General features: G+C 36.1%; 1 protein-coding gene across 2 annotated transcripts in view; it reads right to left on the bottom strand.

Moving 5' to 3' along the window:
- Positions 1 to 23,250, bottom strand: part of ALCAM (activated leukocyte cell adhesion molecule) — a 213,869-nt gene that overhangs the window by 50,182 nt on the left and 140,437 nt on the right. For both annotated transcript variants that reach the window (XM_053903311.1, XM_053903312.1), the window contains exons 2-3: positions 7,859 to 7,959; positions 3,937 to 4,156 (exon numbers count right to left, since the gene is read on the bottom strand). In XM_053903311.1, coding sequence (XP_053759286.1) covers positions 3,937 to 4,156; positions 7,859 to 7,959 — 321 coding nt within the window. The remainder of the gene's footprint in view (positions 1 to 3,936; positions 4,157 to 7,858; positions 7,960 to 23,250) is intronic.

The following is a 23,250-nucleotide window of genomic DNA, read 5'->3' as shown; positions in this document are numbered from 1 at the left end:
ATTTTGCAAGAGCATCACAGCCAGCTGAGGATGAAGTGATGAAGACAAAACTTCCTATATCACCCACAATATACAGTGCTATTACCAAACACCACACATAGGACAGCTCAATTCGATATGGGAGGAAAGAAAGAAAAAAAAAGGTGCACTGGTTACATTGATTCACGAGAGCTTCTCAGTACTTTGTCATAAAGTACTTTGTCATAAAGTACTTTGTACTTTGTAAGAGTACTTTACCTCTTATAGCTTATTTTCCTCAAGAGATGGGGAAAGTACTTTTTATATTTAGAGAATCAAAATAAAATATACTGTGTAGGTCTCATTTGTTAAATAGGTCATTTTCTGCTTCCTTCAGTTAAAAAAAAAAAAAAAAAATTCCTTGCAGGTTGATTAACTTTTACAGGGCAGGGGGAGAGGAAGGATGCTCAGTTCTAATAAAACATGGAGAACAGTGTTCAAATGAAAGCTCTAAAGTAACTGTTTGAAGTCAACCAGCACTGCCCATCTCTAAGGGAAGAGCTGGTCCAAGTGTCCACCGACTCTGTCATGGAAACAGTCTTCCTTTTAACACCAGACAGTAGAGTACAGGAGGGCTTACCAATTAGCCTAGACTGTGGTTTTCAAATGCCCTTTTAGAGCTAGAGCCATTCTCCCTTTTATGTTGTTGTTCCTAAATGAATTATCACAAAAAAACTTTGAAATATCGAGTGGGTGGAAGGCTAACTAATCGAAGCAGTGCCTCACCTGACCTACCAGCCCTCTTCATTAGCTACTCAAGAAAATCCTAGGAACACAGTGGGAAAACCACCCACAAGTTCAAAGCAGTCATTTTACTGTTGATGAGAGAATCATAGTGCCAGACTAGTAAACCTCCCCAAAGTCAGAAATTAGCAGCAGACCTAACAAAGCCAGGTCTTCTGATAACCAGTCGGTGATGTTTCTGTTAAACTACTGACAGCCAGTTGGCAATCTGGGTACTCTTTTGAGCTCCAAGACTTTTGTACAATGACTGCAATGAATCTTTCAGACCTTTAAAGTCTCTACTGTTGTTTCTGAAATTTTTTTATGAACTTCAAATGTGCATTAAATGCAAACACAGTTTAATTCTGATGCCATCCAATTATTTTTTAAAAAGCTGTGCAAGAGGCACCTGGGTGGCTCAGTCGGTTAAGTGTTGTACTCCTGGTTTGGGATCAGGTCATGATCTCATGGTTTATGAGTTTGAGCCTTGCACTAGGCCTCTGTGCTAACAGCATAGAGCCTGCTTGGGATTCTCTCTCTCCTTCTCTCTGTATCTCCCCTGCTTGCTGTCTTTCTCTCAAAATAAATAAACTTTAAAAAAAGGAAAAAGAAAATAAAAAGCTGTACTAGTGGCAATAAAAAATGGGACTTATTTGAATCTGGCTTGCTTTATGGGCATGACTATTGTATCTGAGATACAGTTTAAAACTAAACAAACAAACCTACATCAGAGGTAACAGAGTCATCAGTCATGGCCTCACTTTGAATAAAACCAGTTTGAGTTTGCCCATGAGGATGGCACTCTGCAGCAAGCTGATCTGGGATTAGCTCACGTTAACCATACTTGATTCTATAGTACACAGTGCATGTTGCTAGGTGATTTGACAGAAGGAAACAGAGGACTGATTGATGAGTCTAGTAACTCTTAAGTGCCTGCAATATATACATGCACAGAATAAAAGCCTCCCTGTCACAGCTGTTGTTTGCTTCACAAAATGTGACCCAAAGTAAATTCATTATTTTTTTAAAAAAGCAAAGCCTCTATATGCTTTTGCAAACACTTTCCTTATCATGAGCTGCGCTGTTCATTTAATTGGACTTGGAGGTCCCACAGCTTCTAATATAAAATGCCATTTTCAAGAGTGTGTAACTTGTCTGTTTAAATTCTCCCTGGCCCAGAGCCTAGAATGCAAATTCTGTTTCTGAGAATCACTTTGTTTTCAACAACATTCAAAAGAGAGGGGGGGTAGGGAGGTGCTGACAGTATGTGGGGTGTGAGTTTGTTTTCACAATCATGGAAATCCTCTGTATTCCAAAATAGCATACAAATTTTATCAAAGTAGACCAACTGGATTTTTTTTTCAGATTGCTGTATGATATTTTTAAAGTGTATTCTGAAAATTGTCACAAATGATTCTTCTAAAGGAAACAACCTGGATTTTCTCAACTTTCCTGTAGACCATCTTGCTATTTGATAATTTTTAACACAGTGAAAAAGAAACCCGACAATGACAAATCAATACATGTAACCTTCAGGGAGCTGTGACTTAATCTCTACCTACTGTGCGACATTCTTGTTGTGTACTTATATTTATGACATCATGGCCTAATAAAAAAAAAATATTTTGGTTTATTCTCTTTACAAAAAGTGTCCCTAGAAGTTCACCATCCATCTTCCTAATAACATCAAAGTGAAGTGAAAGAAAGAAAGAAAGAAAGAAAGAAAGAAAGAAAGAAAGAAAGAAAGAAAAAGAAAAATACATGGAACACTGGTAAATAAAGGATGCATATTATTTGGGATATTTAATGGAAGGCATGACTGGCAAATACTTGGAATTTGGTTTGAGTCATAAAATGACTAAAAAGGGTGGATGTTTTCTGGAAAGTGCCTTCTAAGCTGAAAGGTAATCAATTGAAACATATAATTGCTTTTACAAGGTTCTGGAGAACAAAGGTTTCCTTTGATAGTACAAACATTGTTTGAATCCATGTCATGAGCCCATAGGAGCTTTGAAATCTATGTAAATACTTAGGGACAGTTCTCCTTAGTCGCATAGGCTGTTATGAGGCTAAGAAAAATGGGGAAAATCCATGATTGTTTTCTGTAGTAGCAAGCCCCTCTAGGTTTCTGTCTTCCCTATTTATTTTAATAATTTCTAGGTGCGGTCAAGTTATCAGAAAACGGGGAAAAAATTGAAAACTGAGACCTTCTACCCTAATTAAAAAAGACTGGCATCCTGAAACGTTTGTGACCTATTTTTCTCCCTGTAATTTCTAAAATATTATGATGTAATAGGAGGTGGGATTTTTATTTGAATATTAAAAGATAAAATGTTTTAATTAGAACTTCTCAAGTCACTCATTTACATAGCTATTTGCACAGTAACATTAACTATATATTATCATTAGGCAAAGTAACTTTGCCATAATGACTACAGTAATTACTCCAAGTTTCTTCTGCCGACTTCTTCCAACCCTACTCTACTTTTTCTCCTTGGTGTATTCCACATACACATTCAGGGTGTGGTGAGCTTTTTTTTTTTTTAATTTTGGAGCAATTTGCTAATACAACTGAACACTTTGAAGAAATATAGCAACGGCATTAAAGGCCAGGATATATATGTGTGTGTGTGCACATGTGTGCATATATAGTACTATACATATGTACACATGCAGAAAGCTTAGATTTCTCATTTATAACATGGCTTGGATTTGCCTGTATTTTGTTGTTTTTATATATCAAAATCTTAATTTTATATTATTCAGCCTAATACATATATATATGTATGTATATGTGTGTGTGTGTGTGTGTGTGTGTGTGTATGTGCCTGATATGCACGGATATGTGTATCATATAGCTATGTATATTTCACAGAACATTTATTTGTACGTGTCAGTGAAAGTTAAAGATCACATGCCAGTTTTCACTTGGTAGTACTTCATATCACAGGAAATTTTACCCAACAAAACAACAGAGAATATTCTTCTAGTTCCTCACTGCAAAACTCCTATTTGAAATTCAGGTTTTTGGTTTTCCTCACTGACAGCATGCATGAGCAGAATGAAGATCGTTAGAAGTCCTCTTTACAGATACCTGCTGTGGAGACACCACAGAGAGTTCACTCTTCTTTCTAAAGAACATTTTCTAGTACAAGTCATCAATCCCACTTAGCAGTTACACCCCAGACTACTTACTGAACACCTTGACTGTTGTAGGTGCCTCAAACACATTGTCCTCAGTTACTAGCATGCACACAAATCTCTTCTCATCACTGATCCTTGCGTTACTGATAGACAAAGTGTAGTTTTCTGAGAGGCTCAATCTGTCTTTGTATTCTGGCACATCATCGTATTGCACACTTTTCTTTGTAGAGGACCTGAAGGCAATAAATACTGGGGAGCCATCGGGCTTTTCCTAAAAATTAAAATAACACATTTTAAAAACAAGCATATTCAGATGTTTCAGGATTACATCCAAAGTAACACAATTTCCTTGGCCATATTCTTCTACCAATATTTATAGTTCTGTCTACGAAGAGTCATTGTGGATATGAGCTTCACATAAATTCTTTGGTTACAGAAAATTACTCTTCATAAGAGGAGAGGCTGTAAGTTCTTTTACAGGTTATCAGTTTAAATATGTGAAAATGGAAAGACAAAGCTATTGGAGTCTTAACTTTCCTTGCATCCAAACAACAGAATTAGTGACTGTTCTGAAACCAACAAGGGCTGGCATTAGGTCTAATATAAAAGAAAAAAATAGATGAAAACAAACATGCAAATGTACAAAATGATATTCAGCTAACCTTCCCAGCAAGCATACACATGGGCTGCAAACACTAATTTAGAAATCCTGGACGGTTATCTTTTGCATATTCATTACTTTAATCCACATACTTCAAATGTCCACACCTTTTAGTTTCAGCCAAAACTGACATAGCTGACCTTTACTCATAACATAATTTAATGAGTCTTCATGGAGGAACAGTATTTGCCCTTGTGAAACAATCATGTCCATTAAGCAACAGGATCAGATTAATCACTAAAATCCATAGTTTTGCTATCTGAGTCATAAAACTTAGCTCAAAGAGCTTTCGTGTAAAAACTTATTATCAAAATAAAATATAATCTGACATGAACAATTATGCCAAGAGCCCGAGACATATAATTCATCTCTTCCTTTGCTCCCACAAAAATCTTTTTACCAAATAAGCAATTTACTCTAAAATAGCAGCCAATCCCTTTAACTTACCTCACAAGGCCTTTGAGAAAATAAAATATGATAAAATATTTTAAAGTATGTGGCAAAGTTCAAGGTGCTGTGGGAAGTTACATTTTTAGAATTATTAATATTTATTACTGTTATGGACTAAATGTTTGTGTCACCACCAAATTCATATGCTGAAGCCCTAACCCCTCAGTGTGTTGATATTTGGAGGGGAAGCCTTTGAGAGGTAATTAGGTTTATATGAGGTCCTGGGATGGTGCCCTTATGATGGGATTAGTAGCCTCATAAGAAGAGGAAGAGAGGTCTCTCTCTCCATGAAAACACAGGTCATATGAGCACATAGCAAAATGGCAGCTGTCTGCAAATAAGAAGGACCTTCACAAAGAGCCAAACCTGCGAGCACCTTGAGCTTAGATTCCCAAGCCTCCAGAACTATGAGAAATAAATATATTTTGTGTAAGCTCCCTACTCTATGGTATTTTGTTATAGCGCCCCAAGCCAAGGTAATTACTAAGCTAATTTTAGAGTCCAAAAGTTTTATTTGGTTGAACATCTGAATACATCAATAATATTCTCCTTAAATTTTTTAATTTTCCCATGGTTTACAAAGCAAATCCTTGCTCTCAATCATTCCTTCACCGAGAGAAAGATGTTAAACCAGTCCCTTATATTTCTATATTCAAACATTTACATAATGAATAATAGTTATTAAATTTTGAGCATTTAGTTATATGCCAGGTATCTTCTTTGGGCTCTCCATGCATTAACTGATTTAATACTCATAACAACCCTGAAGGTTAGAATTGCAATATTAGATCCATTTACAGATTACACAGTACAGACAGAGGTTGCTTAAATAAATCATCCAGGAGCCCAGCTAGTGTGTCCCAGGAGAGCCAAGGTTGAAGTTCCACACCCTAGCTCCATCATGACTGCACCGTACTGCTCTTGATAGCTGTCAGATACCCCTTCTGTCCCAGGCACTGAGGCAGATGCTGGAGAAGAGGTGGGGGTGAGGTGTGGACTCAGGGAACTATGATCTCTATTCACAGGGGGATTACTGTGCAGGTGGGGAGAAGCTAATCCATCCTCCCCTGTTTGCTCCCTTTCACTCTTTCCAAACCTACCATTTATCTTTCATTAAATTAGAGCCTTTGTACTATGTCTACAAATCAACACTGTTTTTAGAGCACATGGTACTTCATACATATCTCATCAGTTTATTGCTGAAGCTTTTGGCTTAATTAACAATTTGAAAATTGTCATTATTGTTTGCACTACCACTGTACCAGTTCAGTTTAGGTGAAAATTATTCCCTGAATTATCATCAGGAATGTTTATGATTACAGTGTTTCACCATCTGCGTTCCATTCATTTTGGCAGGAAGTTTGGCGCAACAGGTCAAGTATGTGGTAGTCTCACTTGGAGTTTTAGGGGAGTGAATAGACTCATAGGCCATAGCTTCCTATTTCTAGTTTAATAAGAAACCAGAAATAGTTCAAAATTGCCCACTGTGATCTAGGTATCAGAAGGAGAGCACAGAGGAAGTCCCCTTCCTCTGCTTCCATATGACCCTCGTACAAGCACGTACGTTTAGAGATCCACAGCCCAACAGTCGTAACAGGTACCTTGTGCCAAGGGCTCAGTCAATATTCTGATAAGAATTACTTCATGGAACCCTCACAACACTGTAAGGAAGATTACTCTTATCACCTCATTTTATAGATGAGACAATGGAGGTTCATTCACGTGTCCAGAATCCCACAAGTATACAGCAGAATATGTCAGTCTGACTTAAGAACATACATTTTGAAAGACTGTGTTCTATCCTTCCTTGAGTGCAACCTTAAGTACATTTCCCAAAGTGTGTTCTGCAAAATGTTTGTTCTGGCAGATACTTGAAAGAAAAAGTTGGTGGTTAAAAAAATCTAAGAAATGAATCAATCTTAGACAATTCATAATGCATTTTAGTGTGTGAAAAGCTCTGAGAAGTATTGTGATAAAGTTTTCAAAAATTATTTGACCATAGGATTTTTTTTTTCCTATTTAAATACGTTTTAACATTTTGGGGAACTTGGGAAAAACTGCCTACTGTGTTCAAGGAAATATATGGCTACTTTAAGCTTGCAAACTACCATGAGTCTCATGTGATTCAGCCTTAGGAAATTGTGCCACACAGCTACCTTTTGTTGGTTTCGGTAATTAAGTTGAAACATTTTATCATTAGATGTTACCTAGCCACCCTATATCCATCTACCAGGATATCTACCCTCCATTTCCAGACCCATCTGTACCTTGACACCTGAGAAGATATGATGTGTTATCTGTAAGAAATGACTAAAGGAACAAATGTTAAATGTAAAAAGGACCTGCCACATCAATATGTTCCTAAGACAATACTAAAAACAAGCTTCTAACGCTGATGACTAATTCCCAATGAATATTTGGGTACTCTAGCAACTAGTGTATTTTGCCTTTGCAATAGCCACACCAAATAGAACATGAGTATACGGAGAAAGGCTGCCGTCTTTCACTGAGCTTTGTCCTATATTCCACTGATTTTACTCTGGAACTCTGCCTTTTCCTCTGCCTCTAACATTTAAGGTTAAATCTTTCAGACTAATATGATCTAAGAATTACGTGTTTATTGGCTTTATTTTAAAATAGCACTTCTTATGTAAGACTTAGGAATTACTCTTTTGAGATATTCAACACATTAATTCTACCTTCCTACACTTGTACTCACAGTTGAATATTGCCATTATGTTAATTTGAAATTCACATTTACTCACAGAAGGAATAGTATCTCAAAAACAAACAAACATAAACAAACAAACAAAAATCAAAAACTAGAAGCAGTTAACCAAGTCCAAGGTAGGTCACACTTACATATTTCCATTTTCCAAACATGAGATTGTGAGGTACATCAAGTCGGCAAGGCATAATAATGGTATCTCCATATGCTGAATTTACAGTATACCATCCAAGGCCTTTAGATGAAAGGAAGAAAAAAGAGAGATTTTAAATGTTTTCTTGAAGTAACCAAGCAAATAACTTTAGTTCAAGATATATGTCTTAATGAAGATTATCTATTATAATTTTATCTTATATGACTATAGAAAGTATGAAGCTAGAACATACTTCCTACTTAAATAGCAACAATTCTTCTTTAGCTACTAAGCTTTGGAATGTCACACATTCAAATTTATAGACCCCTCAATTTTACCAGGGAATAGATAAGGAACATAGTGGAATCTGAAAGGATATTCTCTTCTTAACTGGATGTCATAAGAAAAAAATTATACTCTATTTCACAGTCACATGGAACTACACAAAGATCATCATTTTTAAAATTCTCAAAATTAGCTTTATATATATTTGTGTTTTTCATTGAAAATACTGTCAAATTTAACCTCTGGAAAATTTTAAAAAACTATTAAAAACTGAGAACTAATACATATAAGACCACAACTAAATTTTAAAAGTAGAAAAATGAAACTGAAAATGGCTTATTTTATAGTAGCAATGGTTAATATACTGGTTTTAATTTTAATTACACATAAAATATTAACAAGACAGGAATCTGTAGCATAAAAATTCTTTGTAAAGTGTTTACCAAGTGGTTACTCTGAATTTTGTATAGACAATCTAACTCAAACCATAATCTGCTACTAAGGTACAGAAGACTTCCTGATCTTATTTAATTTTTTATCGAGGAAAAATTTAGATGATAAAAATTAAATTGTCAAAACCCCCACAACTTTAGCATATGTATGCAACATACTATACAAATCTGTATATATTCATGAAGTTTAAAAGCCTCAGGGATTTAACTTGGCAATAGTACTTAGGAAACATCTCAGATTTTTCATCTTAGTTTATTCACAACTGTTTTTAATAGTAAATATGTTTTCAATTAAATATCTATTAAGATGTGTCATAATTGGATATAGAGTATGAAGGGGCTATTTTAAACTGTAGAGGGGGAAAAAAGATATTTTGTCCACCAGGTGGTGCTGAAGCGCAAAGCTAAGGCAATTTGCAACACAAATAAATACCATTTTATGATTTACTGAGGAAACAAGACAGAATGAACACTATCTTTCACTGTTACCCATCCGTCACAATGTGTAGGAAAATTTCATATGGGGATAAAAATCATTAATCTTAGTAGAGAAAAAAAAAGGTAATAAAATTCCTATTTTAAAATTCTATCAACCAAGGAAGATACTTCCCTTTAAAGCAATTTTGCTCAGTGAACAAAATCATTATTACAAACACAAACTTCATGTAAACATGCCACAGAACAACTAGTTTCCAGAATTTTTAACATGATTAAAATAAAGAATACAAATTATAAGTCATAATAATGTGTTTTTCACTTGCTATTAAAGTAATTTACCAAAGCTGTTTATTGTATGTATGGTATTATAATAAAAAATTACCTCACTAATTTATAAGTTGTTTAGTGTTTCCCATACTGCAATGCTAATTCCTTTTAACTTAGAACCATCGCAGAGCATAAGACTGTAAATGAAGAAACGGTCTCTTCAGTTGTGAGGGTTTAGATATGTGGTTGCAGATATGCAAACTAATGAGAATTAAGAAATTACTTTATTTTTCAATATAGTGCTTGTTTTCTATACTACTTTGTATCCTAGATGTGGAACTTTTATTATGTATTTTAAAATCTGTTCATGTACTACACCGATGCAGGGATGTCAGCCCAAGAAAACTATTTTCTGATTTGACATTTTGTTTTTTCATCAGTATATAGCAAGTTGCTTAAATATGTAATGACTCTAAGATGATCTCCATCTGTACCTTAAATTATGACAGGATACACACCTCTATTTCCTATCATTATAAAAGCACACCTTTTTTTGACAACTGGTGGTACTCCCATGGTTGGTCAAGAAGTGAAAACAGTTTATAAAGCTTAGGTACCAAGGAGGTGACTCCTTTACCAGGTATACAGGGAAAATAAGAAAATTATTTTTGCAAAAAGTGTAATTCTTTCCTATTTCTTACAGACCACTTTTCTCATTCTTATAGAATGTTAATGTGCTATATAGATACCAAATTTTGCAATAGATTTTCTTTTCTTTTTTTTTTTAATTTTTTTTTTTAACGTTTATTTATTTTTGAGACAGAGAGAGACAGAGCATGAATGGGGGAGGGTCAGAGAGAGGGAGACACAGAATCTGAAACAGGCTCCAGGCTCTGAGCTGTCAGCACAAAGCCCGACGCGGGGCTCGAACTCTCAGACCGCGAGATCATGCATGACCTGAGCCGAAGTTGGCTGCTTAACCGACTGAGCCACCCAGGCGCCCCAGATTTTATTTTCTTTAAATTTACTTATTTTGAGAGACAGAGCGTGCACATGAGTGGGGGAGGGGCAGAAAGAGAGAGAGAGAGAAAGAATCCCAAGTAGGCTCTGTGCTGTCAGTGCAGAGTTCAAAACAGGGTTCAAGTCCACGACGCTGGGATCATGACCTGATGAGATCAAGAGTTGGACGGGCACTTAACCAACAGAACCACCCAGGTGCCCCCGTAATAAAATTTAAAGTTACATGAATTTCAAGTACATAGCGTTCTATTAGCATGATGGAAGTGCAACAATAAAGGAATGGGACAAAATATTCTTATCTTTGTATCCCCAAGAGCAATGCCTGGCATTGAACAGACATCGTATTAGATTTCTCACTTGAATATCTGAAGTCCTTTCCATTTTGGTTATTACATTAACATCTTTGAAAATCAGGGAGAAGTTGGCAACAGTGTAACTTTGGGGATTCTGAAGGCTGTCTTAGATTGTCTCTGATGTGCAGAGAACGTGGATTTGCTTGCATGGCACTCATTCTTGAAGAGAAACAAACACAAAGCAAACAATCTTATAATAATTCATGGATGACACTATAGAAGAGAATATTTCTCTCTATGGAACTTACTTATTAATTTGAAGAGAAAGTAAGGATTATTTGTGCTCTGTGTTTTGCAAACGATGATGTGAAATGTCTTTTTTCTTACTGTGATGACTACAAAGCAAAGGGTTGTTTTTGAAAGTATTTAAGAATTCATAAGTTGGGTCTTTTAATGACAGCTTGATATCCAAAATTAGCCAGGACGGAACTCTTAAGAGAATAATAAACCTAAGGGAAATAAGACATGTGACAAGAATGAGGGCAGTAGGTAAAAGGCCAATGGTTACAGACGGAAGCACTGGTCTACAGACCTAGGGCACAATGAATAATAATCAGTTGGATTGTATTAGGAATCACAGATGTGATGATTTCAGAAATCATTTTCAAGTTGGCTATAAACATCAACTTTCCTCTTTCCTAAGAGTATACCAACTCCCAGGTTCATCTGATGCAGAGACTAGGACTACTTGAATGTGCAGTAGAGCTAACATCCCTAACCCTGTAGAGATAGAGTGGCTACAAAACCACTGTGATTTGGTGATGAATTAGCATCCTGATTTCTACAGATGTCTCAGTCTTTGAGATGAAGTGTCAGTGACACACACACCCAAAGAACCTGTCAACATAAATGGTTCTGTTTGTACTTTTCATAGAAGCAAAAGATTTTATCTTTGATTTGCCAAGTCTGAATTGAATTTAGCTCACTAAAATTCCTCGGCAGTTTTCTCCCTGTAATATTAGTTGGTTAAATTATTCATGGTTTTATAACCTAGAGATTATTGGACTATTACAAATATAGAATGGCTATGATGTCATTCCTCAAAGAAGCTAAATAGAAAATATGGAAAGAATGTGTGTGCACACAAATGTGTGCATTTCTAGGTGGTACGCGTTATATCTATGTGTATATGTATATGCCATAAGATATTTTAAACTGGGTTAAAAACCTTCTGTAGTAAATATGTTTTATAAATATAAGGTATTGTTATGAATTATTAATATTACTATTGCTATCAAAATGTCTGACATAAAATAAAATGCAAAAACACGTTATACTTGAGAAGCGGTATGTAAATATTTAAGATTTTTTTTTTACAAAGACTTATTAACTAAAGATAAAGACCAAGAGAACTGGAAAGGTTATACAGGAGAATTCAATAAAAATACAATGGGAAATGCATAGCATAGGAAAAATCTGGTGGCCCAATAATTCCGACATATAAAATCTCAGACAAGTGATCATAAATACAACATAGGTATAGATTTTGTACAGCAAATAATTTAAGGAGGCACTGAAGCAGATTCTGGTGTAATTTTGAAATTAGGTGACCATAGTTTATTTCTAACTGCACTAATAAAAATATAATAATTTTGGCCATATTGGTGATATATGCTTTTTCCACATAAACTAATTTTTAAGTGGGCTGCATGCCTTGTGTGGAGCCCACACTGGACATGAACTCACAACCCTGAGATCGAGACCTGAGCTAACATCAAGAAACAGATGCTCAACCAACGGTGCCACCCAGGTGCCCTCTGTATAAATTAACTCTTAAAGACTATCAAGTTCAGAGTAATCATTCTCTTCACATTGATAAAATAGAGACATGTGAGTATCTTAAAAGTTATATTAAATTTCAGAATTTGCTACCATATTTGAAGCAGAACAGTAAATAATACAGAAACTAGGGTAAGAATTAAAGAGTCTATTTTTACATGCTGTAATTTGGTGTGGTTAATTATTTTTTATTGCACTGATACTTCAATAGCATCATCATTCTTAAAAGCGTTGTTTTGAAAAAAAAAAAAAAAAAAAAAGCGTTGTTTTGAGCTCTGTAGCTCTGTTAGGTGCCATAGAAGGTTACAACTGGCACAGGGCTTATGACATAAGAACTAAATCACAGTTCCACAGAAATTTTAGAGAAATTTATTTCTGCAGATGAACTGTTGGGGAGGAAGGTAAGTAGAAATGAGAAAAGTATCCTTAGAAATTACTTTCATATTTACTTGATTTTGACAGATAAACATGCTAATGTTCCCATGTGCTTTATTAATGAATTAAGATATGTACAATTCCAATTAAACATGTAAATATTTTGTCACATCAGTTTATAGCACTGTTTCTCAACCTCATCACTACCGACACTTTGGGCAGAATAAATCTTTGTTGTTGGGACTGCATCCTTGCCTCTGCCCACTGGGTGATACTAAATAGCACTCTCCCCCTCAGTTATGGCAACAAGAAATCTCTAGACAAGACACATATCCCCTGGAAGGCAAAACTGCCCACCAAACTCCCATCTAGTTGAAAACCACCAGTTTAGATCTTAAACTACTGGCCTTTTTTATTCAATAAAATTGCTTTCCATTAAAGAGATCATTGTTGTAAAACAGAATCTTAGTACAGGACTAATAATCACTGAATGCGAATAGAGGGATTGAGGCAGAAATGGCACATATTAACACTTAGCTATTATCAATTTTGTTTTCCTCATAGAGACATATTATATTAAACTATGACAGGGAGACTGATTTCCAGACTCTGGGGATTTGAGATCCAACTCTTCACAGAGATTACAAAATAATATTCATCTTTAATGTTTATTTTTATTTATTTTGAGAGAGAGGGTGTGGCTGAGGGACAGAGAGAGAGAGAGGGAATGCCAAGCAGGTCCTGCGATGCAGGTCTCAATCCCACGACCCCGAGATCATGACCTGAGCCAAAATCAAGAGTCTGAAGCTCAACCGACTGAGCCACCCTAGCACCCCACAGAATTATATTCTGTTTTAGCAAATCTACTTCATGTACTACAATCAAGCACAAATTATACACACCATATATGCTTTCTAAGCTATACATATCACATGTATTTTATTTAATATGATAAAATATCATACTCTATTGATAGACCATGAAGTAGATGCCTTTAAAGTATCTTCCATGGGACGCCTGGGTGGCTCAGTTGGTTGAGGGTCTGACTTCGGCTCAGGTCATGATCTCACAGGTTGTGAGTTCGAGCCCCACATCGGGCTCTGTGTTGACAGCTCGGAGCCTGGAGTCTGCTTTGGATTCTGCGTCTCCCTCTCTCTCTGCCCCTCCCCTACTTGCGCTCTGTCTGTCTCTCAAAAATAATTTAAAAAAATAAAGTTTTCCAAACTTGTGATTCTGTGACTCAATGACACAAAGTTACTTCATAATTCCTATTCTTTATTGCATTAAATATATTTATGATTTTTGTCAAGGTCAAGTGATATACAACAAGTAAGATATGAAAGAGAAGGAGGTTGAGAGAGAGAGAGAGAGAGAGAGAGAGAGAGAGAGAGAACTTGTAATCCCAAATAATTTAGAATGGATGGCAGACAGAAGATATCTGATCAAATATGTTATTTTGAAAAATACAGAAAAGTGTTTTCCTACTTTCTCAATTTCCCTTCAACAAACAGGTACTTGAACCGAACTGGGTTTTTGTTGAATCTGCAATAGGAAGATGTTTATTCAAAATTTGCTTTCTGCATGGTCTTTCCCCAGTGTCACATGTTCTGATATAGGTGTAACTATGTAACGCCTAGTTACAAATAAGAAAAATAGTGATTTTTTTTCTTTCTCTTTCTTCTAGAGGTTCCTGAAATTCTCTACATGGATTATATCTTTTAGAAAATGGTTAGACCACTGTGGAATAACATTCAGAGGGAGAAGGGCCATTTTACTAAATTATACAATATTGCTAGTACCCAGGAAAATGTTTTAATATATGGGCTCTTTACTTCCAAGTTTGGTATATCATAATGCTTGAAATATTCATCTCTTTAGTAAACTACAGGTTAATATAATAATAATCTATATTACATCATATAAAGGAGATCTACAGAAACACTAACATTTTTAAAATATATCAGTATTGGGGCGCCTGGGTGGCTCAGTCGGTTAAGCATCCGACTTCGGCTCAGGTCATGATCTCGCAGTTCGTGGGTTCATGCCCCGCATCGGGCTTTGTGCTGACAGCTTAGAGCCTGGAGCCTGCTTCAGATTCTGTGTCTCACTCTCTCTCTGCCCTTCCCCCACTCGTGCTCTGTCTCTCAAAAATAAAATGTAAAAAAAGAAAAACAATTTTAAATAAAAATATATCAGCATTTACATCACTATGCTGAAAACTATCTTCTCAATTTACCACTGCAAGATATTTCATCACACTATAAGCATGAAAGGATCTATGAGGCTAGGTAAGTCTCAGTTCTTCCCAAGTACTTCAGGCAAAGCCTAAAGCCCATCTCTGCCTCATTTTATCATTGTTCTTTGGGCCTTTGTTGAATCATCTATTTAAACATTTGATCATGCATCAAGTATTTATTGAATACCTACTAGAGGCAAAGAGCTCAATGTTCTTTGGAGGAGGGGAATGAATATATATATATATATACACACACACACACACACACACACACACACACACACACACACACATTATATACACACACATATATAAATACCAAAGCCTATTCCTCCAGGAACACGAGCTGCTGTAAACAAAGTGCTGTGGGAATGCAGAGGAAGAAATCCCTGCAATGAGCTTGAGGATACTGGTAAAGGCCTCTTGCTGGAAATTTCAATTGACCTAAACACTGAATAAAGGTTTCTATGAATAGGAAGGTAAGTATCACTTCACCCGTATGTCATAGCCAGGGACCATGTAGAGTCACTGAGTGGTCCTCGGTTTTCTCTCTTATGGCAAACTTCCTTCTTGATTACAGTAATTTCTACATAGTAGATCTTTGATCTTCATAAGGAATATGTCCTGACTGGCAGTTTTCTGAAATTCATAAATGAACAAAAAATGTCCCTAAATAAATGCAAGAAATGGTTAGATCTCTCTATTTCTCTTTACTTTCATTACCAACACTAGCGTTTGGATTTCTTTTAAGGCCACTTTTAAATCACAAGCAAAAAGTTTATTTAAAAATGATTTAACAGCAACAGAATTAAGTTGTGATTTTTTATTTTCTGAGGGATACTTCATGAATTTTAAATTGACAAATATAAAGATTCTACTGTGCTTCTTAGAATTTCTTAACTTGGGATCCATGAATGAACTTTAGGGCATGTATGACTCCTCTAAATGTACTTCAAAGATCCCCAAATTGTGGTATATTAAAACATTTAATTTTATAAAAAGAGATTTTAAGGCTCTCATCATATGGTCAAAGGTAACCTTGAATAAAAAATAAAATGTCTGAGGTTGGGGCGCCTAGGTGGCTCAGTCGGTTAAGCGTCTGACTTCAGCTCAGGTCATGATCTCACAGTTCGTGGGTTCAAGCCCCAAGTTGGGCTCTGTGCTGACTGTTTCAGATTCTGTGTCTCCCTCTCTCTCTGCCCCTCCCCTGCTTGCACTCTGTCTCTCTCTCTCTCTCTCAAAAATAAATAAACATTAAAAAAAATAAAAATAAAAAAAATAAAATGTCTGAGGTTCATTGTACTAAACTGAGTAGAACTTATGGAAGCACAATTTGATACTATCTGTCTAATTAAAATGTTAATGCCCTCTGATCCAGTGATCATACCACTGGGAATCTATACTATGAAAATTTTTGTACAAATACACAATTATATACAAAGATAATACAGCATTATTTTGAATGTTAAAAACTGGAGGGACTTAAATGTTTGTTAATACAGGCACAATAAAGTGCATATGCACACAATGCTCTACTTGACCCATTTCTATATATTTCAGTGGTTATAATTTTAATCATTTTTCCATTCATTGACTATTGAGTACCTTCTCCGTGCCACGCACTGTTCCAGGATGGGTGATTAGCAGTGTGCAAAAACAAAAACAAAACAAGAAACTGTTCTCATGGGTTTAAATTCTAAAACATATATACATATTCATGTATTTAAATGTTTAATTTCTTTTTGAAAAAAGGGGAAATAACCAGTTTAATTCTTCCACTATGCCTCAAGCTATTTGAAAGAAAGACCTACATTTTTTCTCATTTTGAAATCTGCTGCAGCATCATGAAGGTTGCAGGAGTTCAATAACAATGGGTAAAATAAAGCTCCACGGCACTACATCGAAAAGAACTCGGTAAGATCATATTCTTATAGCCCATATTCTTTTCTCTGCATTTAACAATCCAGAAAACCATATACTACCCTTTGAAATTCTAGGGAACCCAGAGAGGTGGGGATGAGGGGTGCTGTAGTGTTTAGAAATCAGTATCTTAAAATTGTCAACCCCAAAGTGCTATTATTTCTTCTTTAAAAACTTTTTAGTGGAATATAGCATACATGCAAACCAGTGCACAGATCTAGATTTACATTTGAAATGTCACTAAAAGTGCCAGGATTTAGGACTTGTTTGGCAACTCTTCTCATATTCTTTACTCTGAGGACGAGACTGGAATTTCCACACATCTGTGCCACAAAGGACCCTCTGTGTTTCCAAGCCATCATTCCCCAGTGATGAGTTTTTGATGAGCCTGTGGGGTCTATGCCAAAATGCCAAAACATTGGTCCCTTCGTGGGGACAGACTTAAATGAAAATACTTGAGAACACTTCATGCTCTGTATGTGTGGTGATGGGTGGGAGGAGATAGACTACATCAAACCTCAAATTTTTCATTTTATATATGGAAAGAATGAAATTCTATATTTTATTTTAGTATAGACATAGTGATAGATAGTAGACAGGAGAATGTTCAAACACATTTTTATACTATATAGCTTACTCATAAAAAATAAAAAGCATTTGTGTAATGAATAGTTTATGTTAGTTGAAGTTCACAAAGTTGACTATTCTCTACTATCATACTTCTCCTAATTATGTAGGACTTGAGGCTATGTCTTTAAGATGCTTATATATGGGGGAGGGGGGTCCTTGGGTGGCTCAGTCAGTTAAGCGTACAACTTTGGCCCGGGGCATGATCTCACAGTCCGTGGGTTCAAGCCCTGCATTGGGCTCTGTGCTGACAGCTCAGAGCCTGGAGCCTGCTTCAGATTATATATCTCCCTCTCTCTCTGTCCCTTCCTGCTCGTGTTCTCTCTCATTCTCTCCCTCTCTCTCTCAAAAATAAATAAATATTAAATAAATAAAAATAAATAAGAAAAGATATATATGGAGAATCCTCTACTCATACAATTGGTCAATACAATGAAAAAAATCGACAAAATATTATTTTCCTTCTGCTCCCACCCCCAATTCAATTACCCTCATTAGTTCTTGCATTGTCTGTGTCCAGAATCTGAGGACTTCATTTGGGAACTAGCTTAACTAAGCAGGTAGATAGAAGAAATCAATATCCTGCAGGTTAAAGTAATGCAAAGGAGAGACGGATACATGGATGCTCTATTACTCTGAACATTTTCTCTGCAGGAATGTCCAGATTTAACTAATTCAAACCATCAGTTCTATTTGAATGGTGAAAAGTTACATTTTCCTGTGCATCTTGCCATATAAGTTGCACTGAAATTGTGAATAGAATTATTTTAACAAGAACGATAACTTCACTGTATTCATGAGAACACTATCAACAGAAAAATACTATCAACAGGAAAACAGGCACAACACTTCACAAAAGGCCTTAATTGCATCATCTGAAGTAATGGAAACTTTCTTGGCATTTAGACTAGAGTCTGTCTTCAGAAAGGGTTCATAATTATTGTGACATATGAAATTTGTTTTCTGCAAATAATTTAATGCCATGACAACAAAAAGACTCTTGATTTGAGAAAATCAAAGCTGTCCTTGATAACACTTCCAAACCCCCAAATGACAAATTCCTAATAGCTTTAATATTCCTCAAATGCCTTAGAAAAAAATATATCAGAAAAGACTTTTAGTCAATAAGATCATCATTGTTTTCACAGAGAGCTTCTGTTAATAACAGCTGTGCTAATTGTATTTCTTTAGCATTTCAATTAATATTCACTAGCATTAGAGAATTTTGGTTTATAATTGAGGTAGTGAATTAACCAGGAAAACAAATAAATTATTAGGGCTACTGAAGGAGCAAAGTAGTAGGCTTTTTCTTCTTGATTGGTTGAGTGGTCTTGTCTAGTCTGCTTGCTACTGGTGTCTTCCACATTAAGTGTCTAACTGGGTACCAAAAAATGTTTCCACAGGTTGAAGTCAGTTTTTGCTCTTTTCTTCACACAAATCCCAATTAGCATTGCCTATGTCTCCTGAGGAAATAGATTTGTACAATCAAACATGGTAAGTAAGAAAGGTTAAAAAGCTACTTAATAGGTTTTCCTGCAGATTGCTGGCTGATTTCTGAGGTTTAGATTTATGTAAATTTCATGCTTTTAATTGACATCTCTCCAGAGGGGTTGTAATATAAGGTAAGGTCATAGAAAAAAAAAAAATGATTGCTTTTTATAATGTTTCCCTTTCTTTAAGAATTTAACTCAGTTTAGGGGCGCCTGGGTGGCTCAGTCGGTTAAGTATCCGACTTCAGCTCAGGTCACGATCTCGTGGTTCACGGGTTCGAGCCCTGTGTCAGGCTCTGTGCTGACAGCTCAGAGCCTGGAGCCTGCTTCAGATTCTGTGTTTCCCTGTCTCTCTGTCCCTCCCCTGCTCATGTTCTGTCTCTCTCTTTCTCTCTCAAAAATAAATAAACATTAAAACTAAAAAAAAAAAAAAAAAAAAAAAAGCTTTAAAAAAAAGAAACTCAGTGTACTGCAAGATCTAGTTTTCTGGTGTTGAGGGAGAAGGAAAAATAGAAACATTTGTCTACAGTGATTTTTTAAAGAGAATAAAGCCACAGGAAAGATACGATTTTAAAATAAAACAAATATTGCATATGCTTAGAAAATCAGCAGAATCTCTTATATGAAACAGAAATCATCTTCCAGCTTTGATAGATCTTATGTCACCTCATGGACCAAGTAAGCCTGCAAAACAATACCCATTATAGCTTGCCCACCGTGGAAGCTCAGTGGAATAACTCTGGAATGCATAAACTTAGAAAGACAATAGTGTCATCTATTAATATTAACAATAACTTTTCATATATTCCATTTTCCCTGACAGTCATTATTCTTAATTGATGAGTGGGAGGAAAAGTGGGAAAGAGAACAAGATAATTTAGGAAGGCAATGAGTAGAGATGAAAAATATAAGAAGCTGTATTGAAAGGTAGTTTTATCATTTCTAAGGGTGTCAGATGGAGGAATTGCTTTAAATATCTTGTAAAATCTGGACCTGAAATTGCCTCCAGCTTTGAAACTTTCCTTACTCCCAAAGATTTCAACTTCCTGAATGCTTCGCCTTAGAGCACCAGAGGCCAATTGTAACTTAAAAATGTGCCATACGTGGGTGCGGCACCTGGGTGGCTCAGTCGGTTAAGTGTACCACTCTTCATTTTGGGCTCAGGTCATGATTTCATGATTTGTGGTTCAAGCCCTGTGCTGGATTCTGTGCTGACATCATGGAACCTGCTTAGGATTCTCTCTCTCCTTCTTTCTCTCTGCTCCTCTCCCACTCCTGGGTGTGCATTAAAAAAATTTTTATTTACTTCATTTTTGGGAGAGAGAGGGAGCACACATGAGCAGGGGAGGGGCAGACAGAGAATCAGAACCAGGCTCCAGGCTCTGTGCTGTCATCACAGAGCCCCAAGCAGGGCTCGAACCCACTAACCGTGAGATCATGACCTGAGCCGAAGTCAGACACTTAACCACCTAAGCCACCCAGGCACCCCAATGAATAAACGTTTTTTTTTAAATGTGCCATACTTATGCTGAAATTTAGGAAACGGTTTAATGACTCCCCCCACCCCCAGAAGAATTTTGGAAAGACTAGCAATCATGGACAAAGTAATCCCTCAAAAACAAGACAAAACAAAACCCAGATCAGACAAACAAGTTCTTATAGCAGAAAAATGGCTCTTCTGTAGCCTGAGAAAGTACCCACATTCAGGTGGGTTTTCTGTGGTTGTTAAAGCTTGTGTCATATCTCCCCTGCTTCTGTTTCACAGCTTCACATTCTTATTTAAGCAGCAACTAAACAAATGCTTCCTCTTTATTATTCAAGGGAAAACTGTGAAGGATGATGAAACTGAAAGCACACCTCACAGACCCCCTCCAACCACAGGACCCTAACTGCTGCCTGCATTCATATCCATCACCAAGTTGTGCTGAGGCCACACTTTACCTCAGCTGTTGCCATGACCGAGCAGAGTAGGGCTGCGAAGGCACACAAGGTTCCTGGAGTCAAAGGACTCCTGTGAGGGCTGACCCTGTCTCAAGGGCTCCCTGATTCCCTGATGAAACCATCTTAGACTGCATAACAGTCTAGAACATGGCCACCCATCTTCCTTCTGTCTGTCTCTCTTCCCCCTGGGCTCAGATTCACATTGTACTCATAATTTTCCAAGCCCACCTCTCCTTCCTCATTTTTTTTTCCTCACCCAGGTATTTCCCCTAGTACAATCCTTACACGTTTAATCCATTTGACATCTGCTTCTCAAAAGATCCTGGCTAACACGTGGGAGGAATTAGGCAGAACATAACTATATTGATTGTCTGACATTAGTAGACTATTGGATTCTAGAAAATTGGGATTTCGATATGGACACAGTGAAAAAAAGTACACTTGATTTAGTAAGGGGTTAGCTAAATTAAAAATAAAGATACTTTAGAGCAATAATAGTAATATTAAGTGACATTTTAATAGTGCTTTGTATCTTGCAACATTCTTTTATACACATTGTGCATTTTTGCACTTGGCTCTCAAAAAGCTCTGTATGATGAACAAATAAACCTGTATCATGAATAAATTTATGATACCTCACTTTACTCAGATAAGGCACTGTTCACCCTGCAAAACCAAGAGACTAACTGAACATGATCAAGATAGTATGTAGCGCAGCCAGAGTTCAAAATTAATTCTCAACTCATGTTCAATTCTCATCGCTATTAGATACACAGAAAATGACCACATGTTTTTATGTTATTTTATACTGTGGCTAATTTGAGAATATTATTTGAAAAGAATTAAAATATTTTCCATATTGAGACTTAAATATTTAAAAATCTGTAGATTGGAGGGACCAGAAAAAATACAAATGAATATATTTGATCATCTCTCTCTCTCATTGTGATGTTATGTAGCAGTGGACCATTTGTTGCCAGGAATAAACTGAGTCCTGTCCATGATAGTTCACCTAATCCTCTAAGTAACATAGCAAACTGCAAATAACTAAAGTGGCAGGCATTCCAGATAAGGAACCAGAAGTATATTAAGGTTCTTTAATGTAAACAAGACACTTGGTTGACAGGCAGAGTAACATTTTATCTATGTACCTAACACAGTAGAGATAATAGACTGCCAAGAAAAAATTTCTTGGATAAACAACATGAAAAGACTGGGATTCAAATCAAGTCTTTTCTAACTTAAAAACGTGTCTTTCCATCAAAAAATCTTTCGTAATTACAACTTTTAAGTGAGTTGAAAATTTAAGTTCACACAAAAGCTGGCATATGAATGTTTATAGCAGCTTTATCATAATTTACCCAAGTTTGGACACAATCAAGATGTCCTTCTATAGGTGAATGGATAAAACAACTACGGTACAGCCATACAATGGAATATTATTCACTAATAAAAAGAAATGAAGAAATGAGATACCAAGCCAGGAAAAGACAATGGAGGAATCTTAAATGCATATTGCTAAGTGAAAGAAGCCAATCTAAAAAAGCTATATTGTGTATGATTCCAACTGTACGACATGACAGAAAAGACAAAACTATGAAGATAGTAAAAAGATCAGTGGTTGCCAGGGGTTTGAAGGAAGGGAGGGAGGCACAGGTAGGTGGGGCATAGAGAATTTTGGGGACAGTAAATTACTCTGATAATTTTGAATACATCTGTCAAAACCCATAAAATGTACAACATAAAAAAAGAAATCTAATGTAAACTATATACTGTAGTTAATAATAATAATGTATCAATATTGACTCATCATTTGTAAGGATATACCACACTGATGCAAGATGTTCATAATAGGGAAACTGGAGGGTGGAGACTGTTGAAGGAGTATGTGGGAACTCTACTTTCTGTTCTATAAACCTAAAACAGATAAAAAAGTACTCTATTTTAAAAAAATTGATGCATATAGTTTCTTCAGCCTATGGAATGCATTCTATATTTAGACAATCTTATCTAAATTCCCATGATTATGGTAGAAGGAAGGACATAAAAACCAAGGGCAAAGCTTTGCATCCACCAGCAAAGGTGATCTCAATCTAGGCAGCTGAATCCCCAGGCAGCTATCAGCAGGTGCTGACAACATCAGGACCTCTGCTGAACAGAGTGTCCTGGGTGGCCGTGCTATAGCCAGCAATTGCTATTTTATGATTATG

Source organism: Panthera pardus, unplaced genomic scaffold (genome assembly GCF_024362965.1).
Source record: "Panthera pardus isolate Hobbes unplaced genomic scaffold, ASM2436296v1 HiC_scaffold_16, whole genome shotgun sequence".
In the NCBI taxonomy this organism is placed as follows: domain Eukaryota; kingdom Metazoa; phylum Chordata; class Mammalia; order Carnivora; family Felidae; genus Panthera; species Panthera pardus.
Note: the sequence above shows the minus strand (reverse complement) of the source record. Positions and strands in the feature narration are given on the sequence as shown.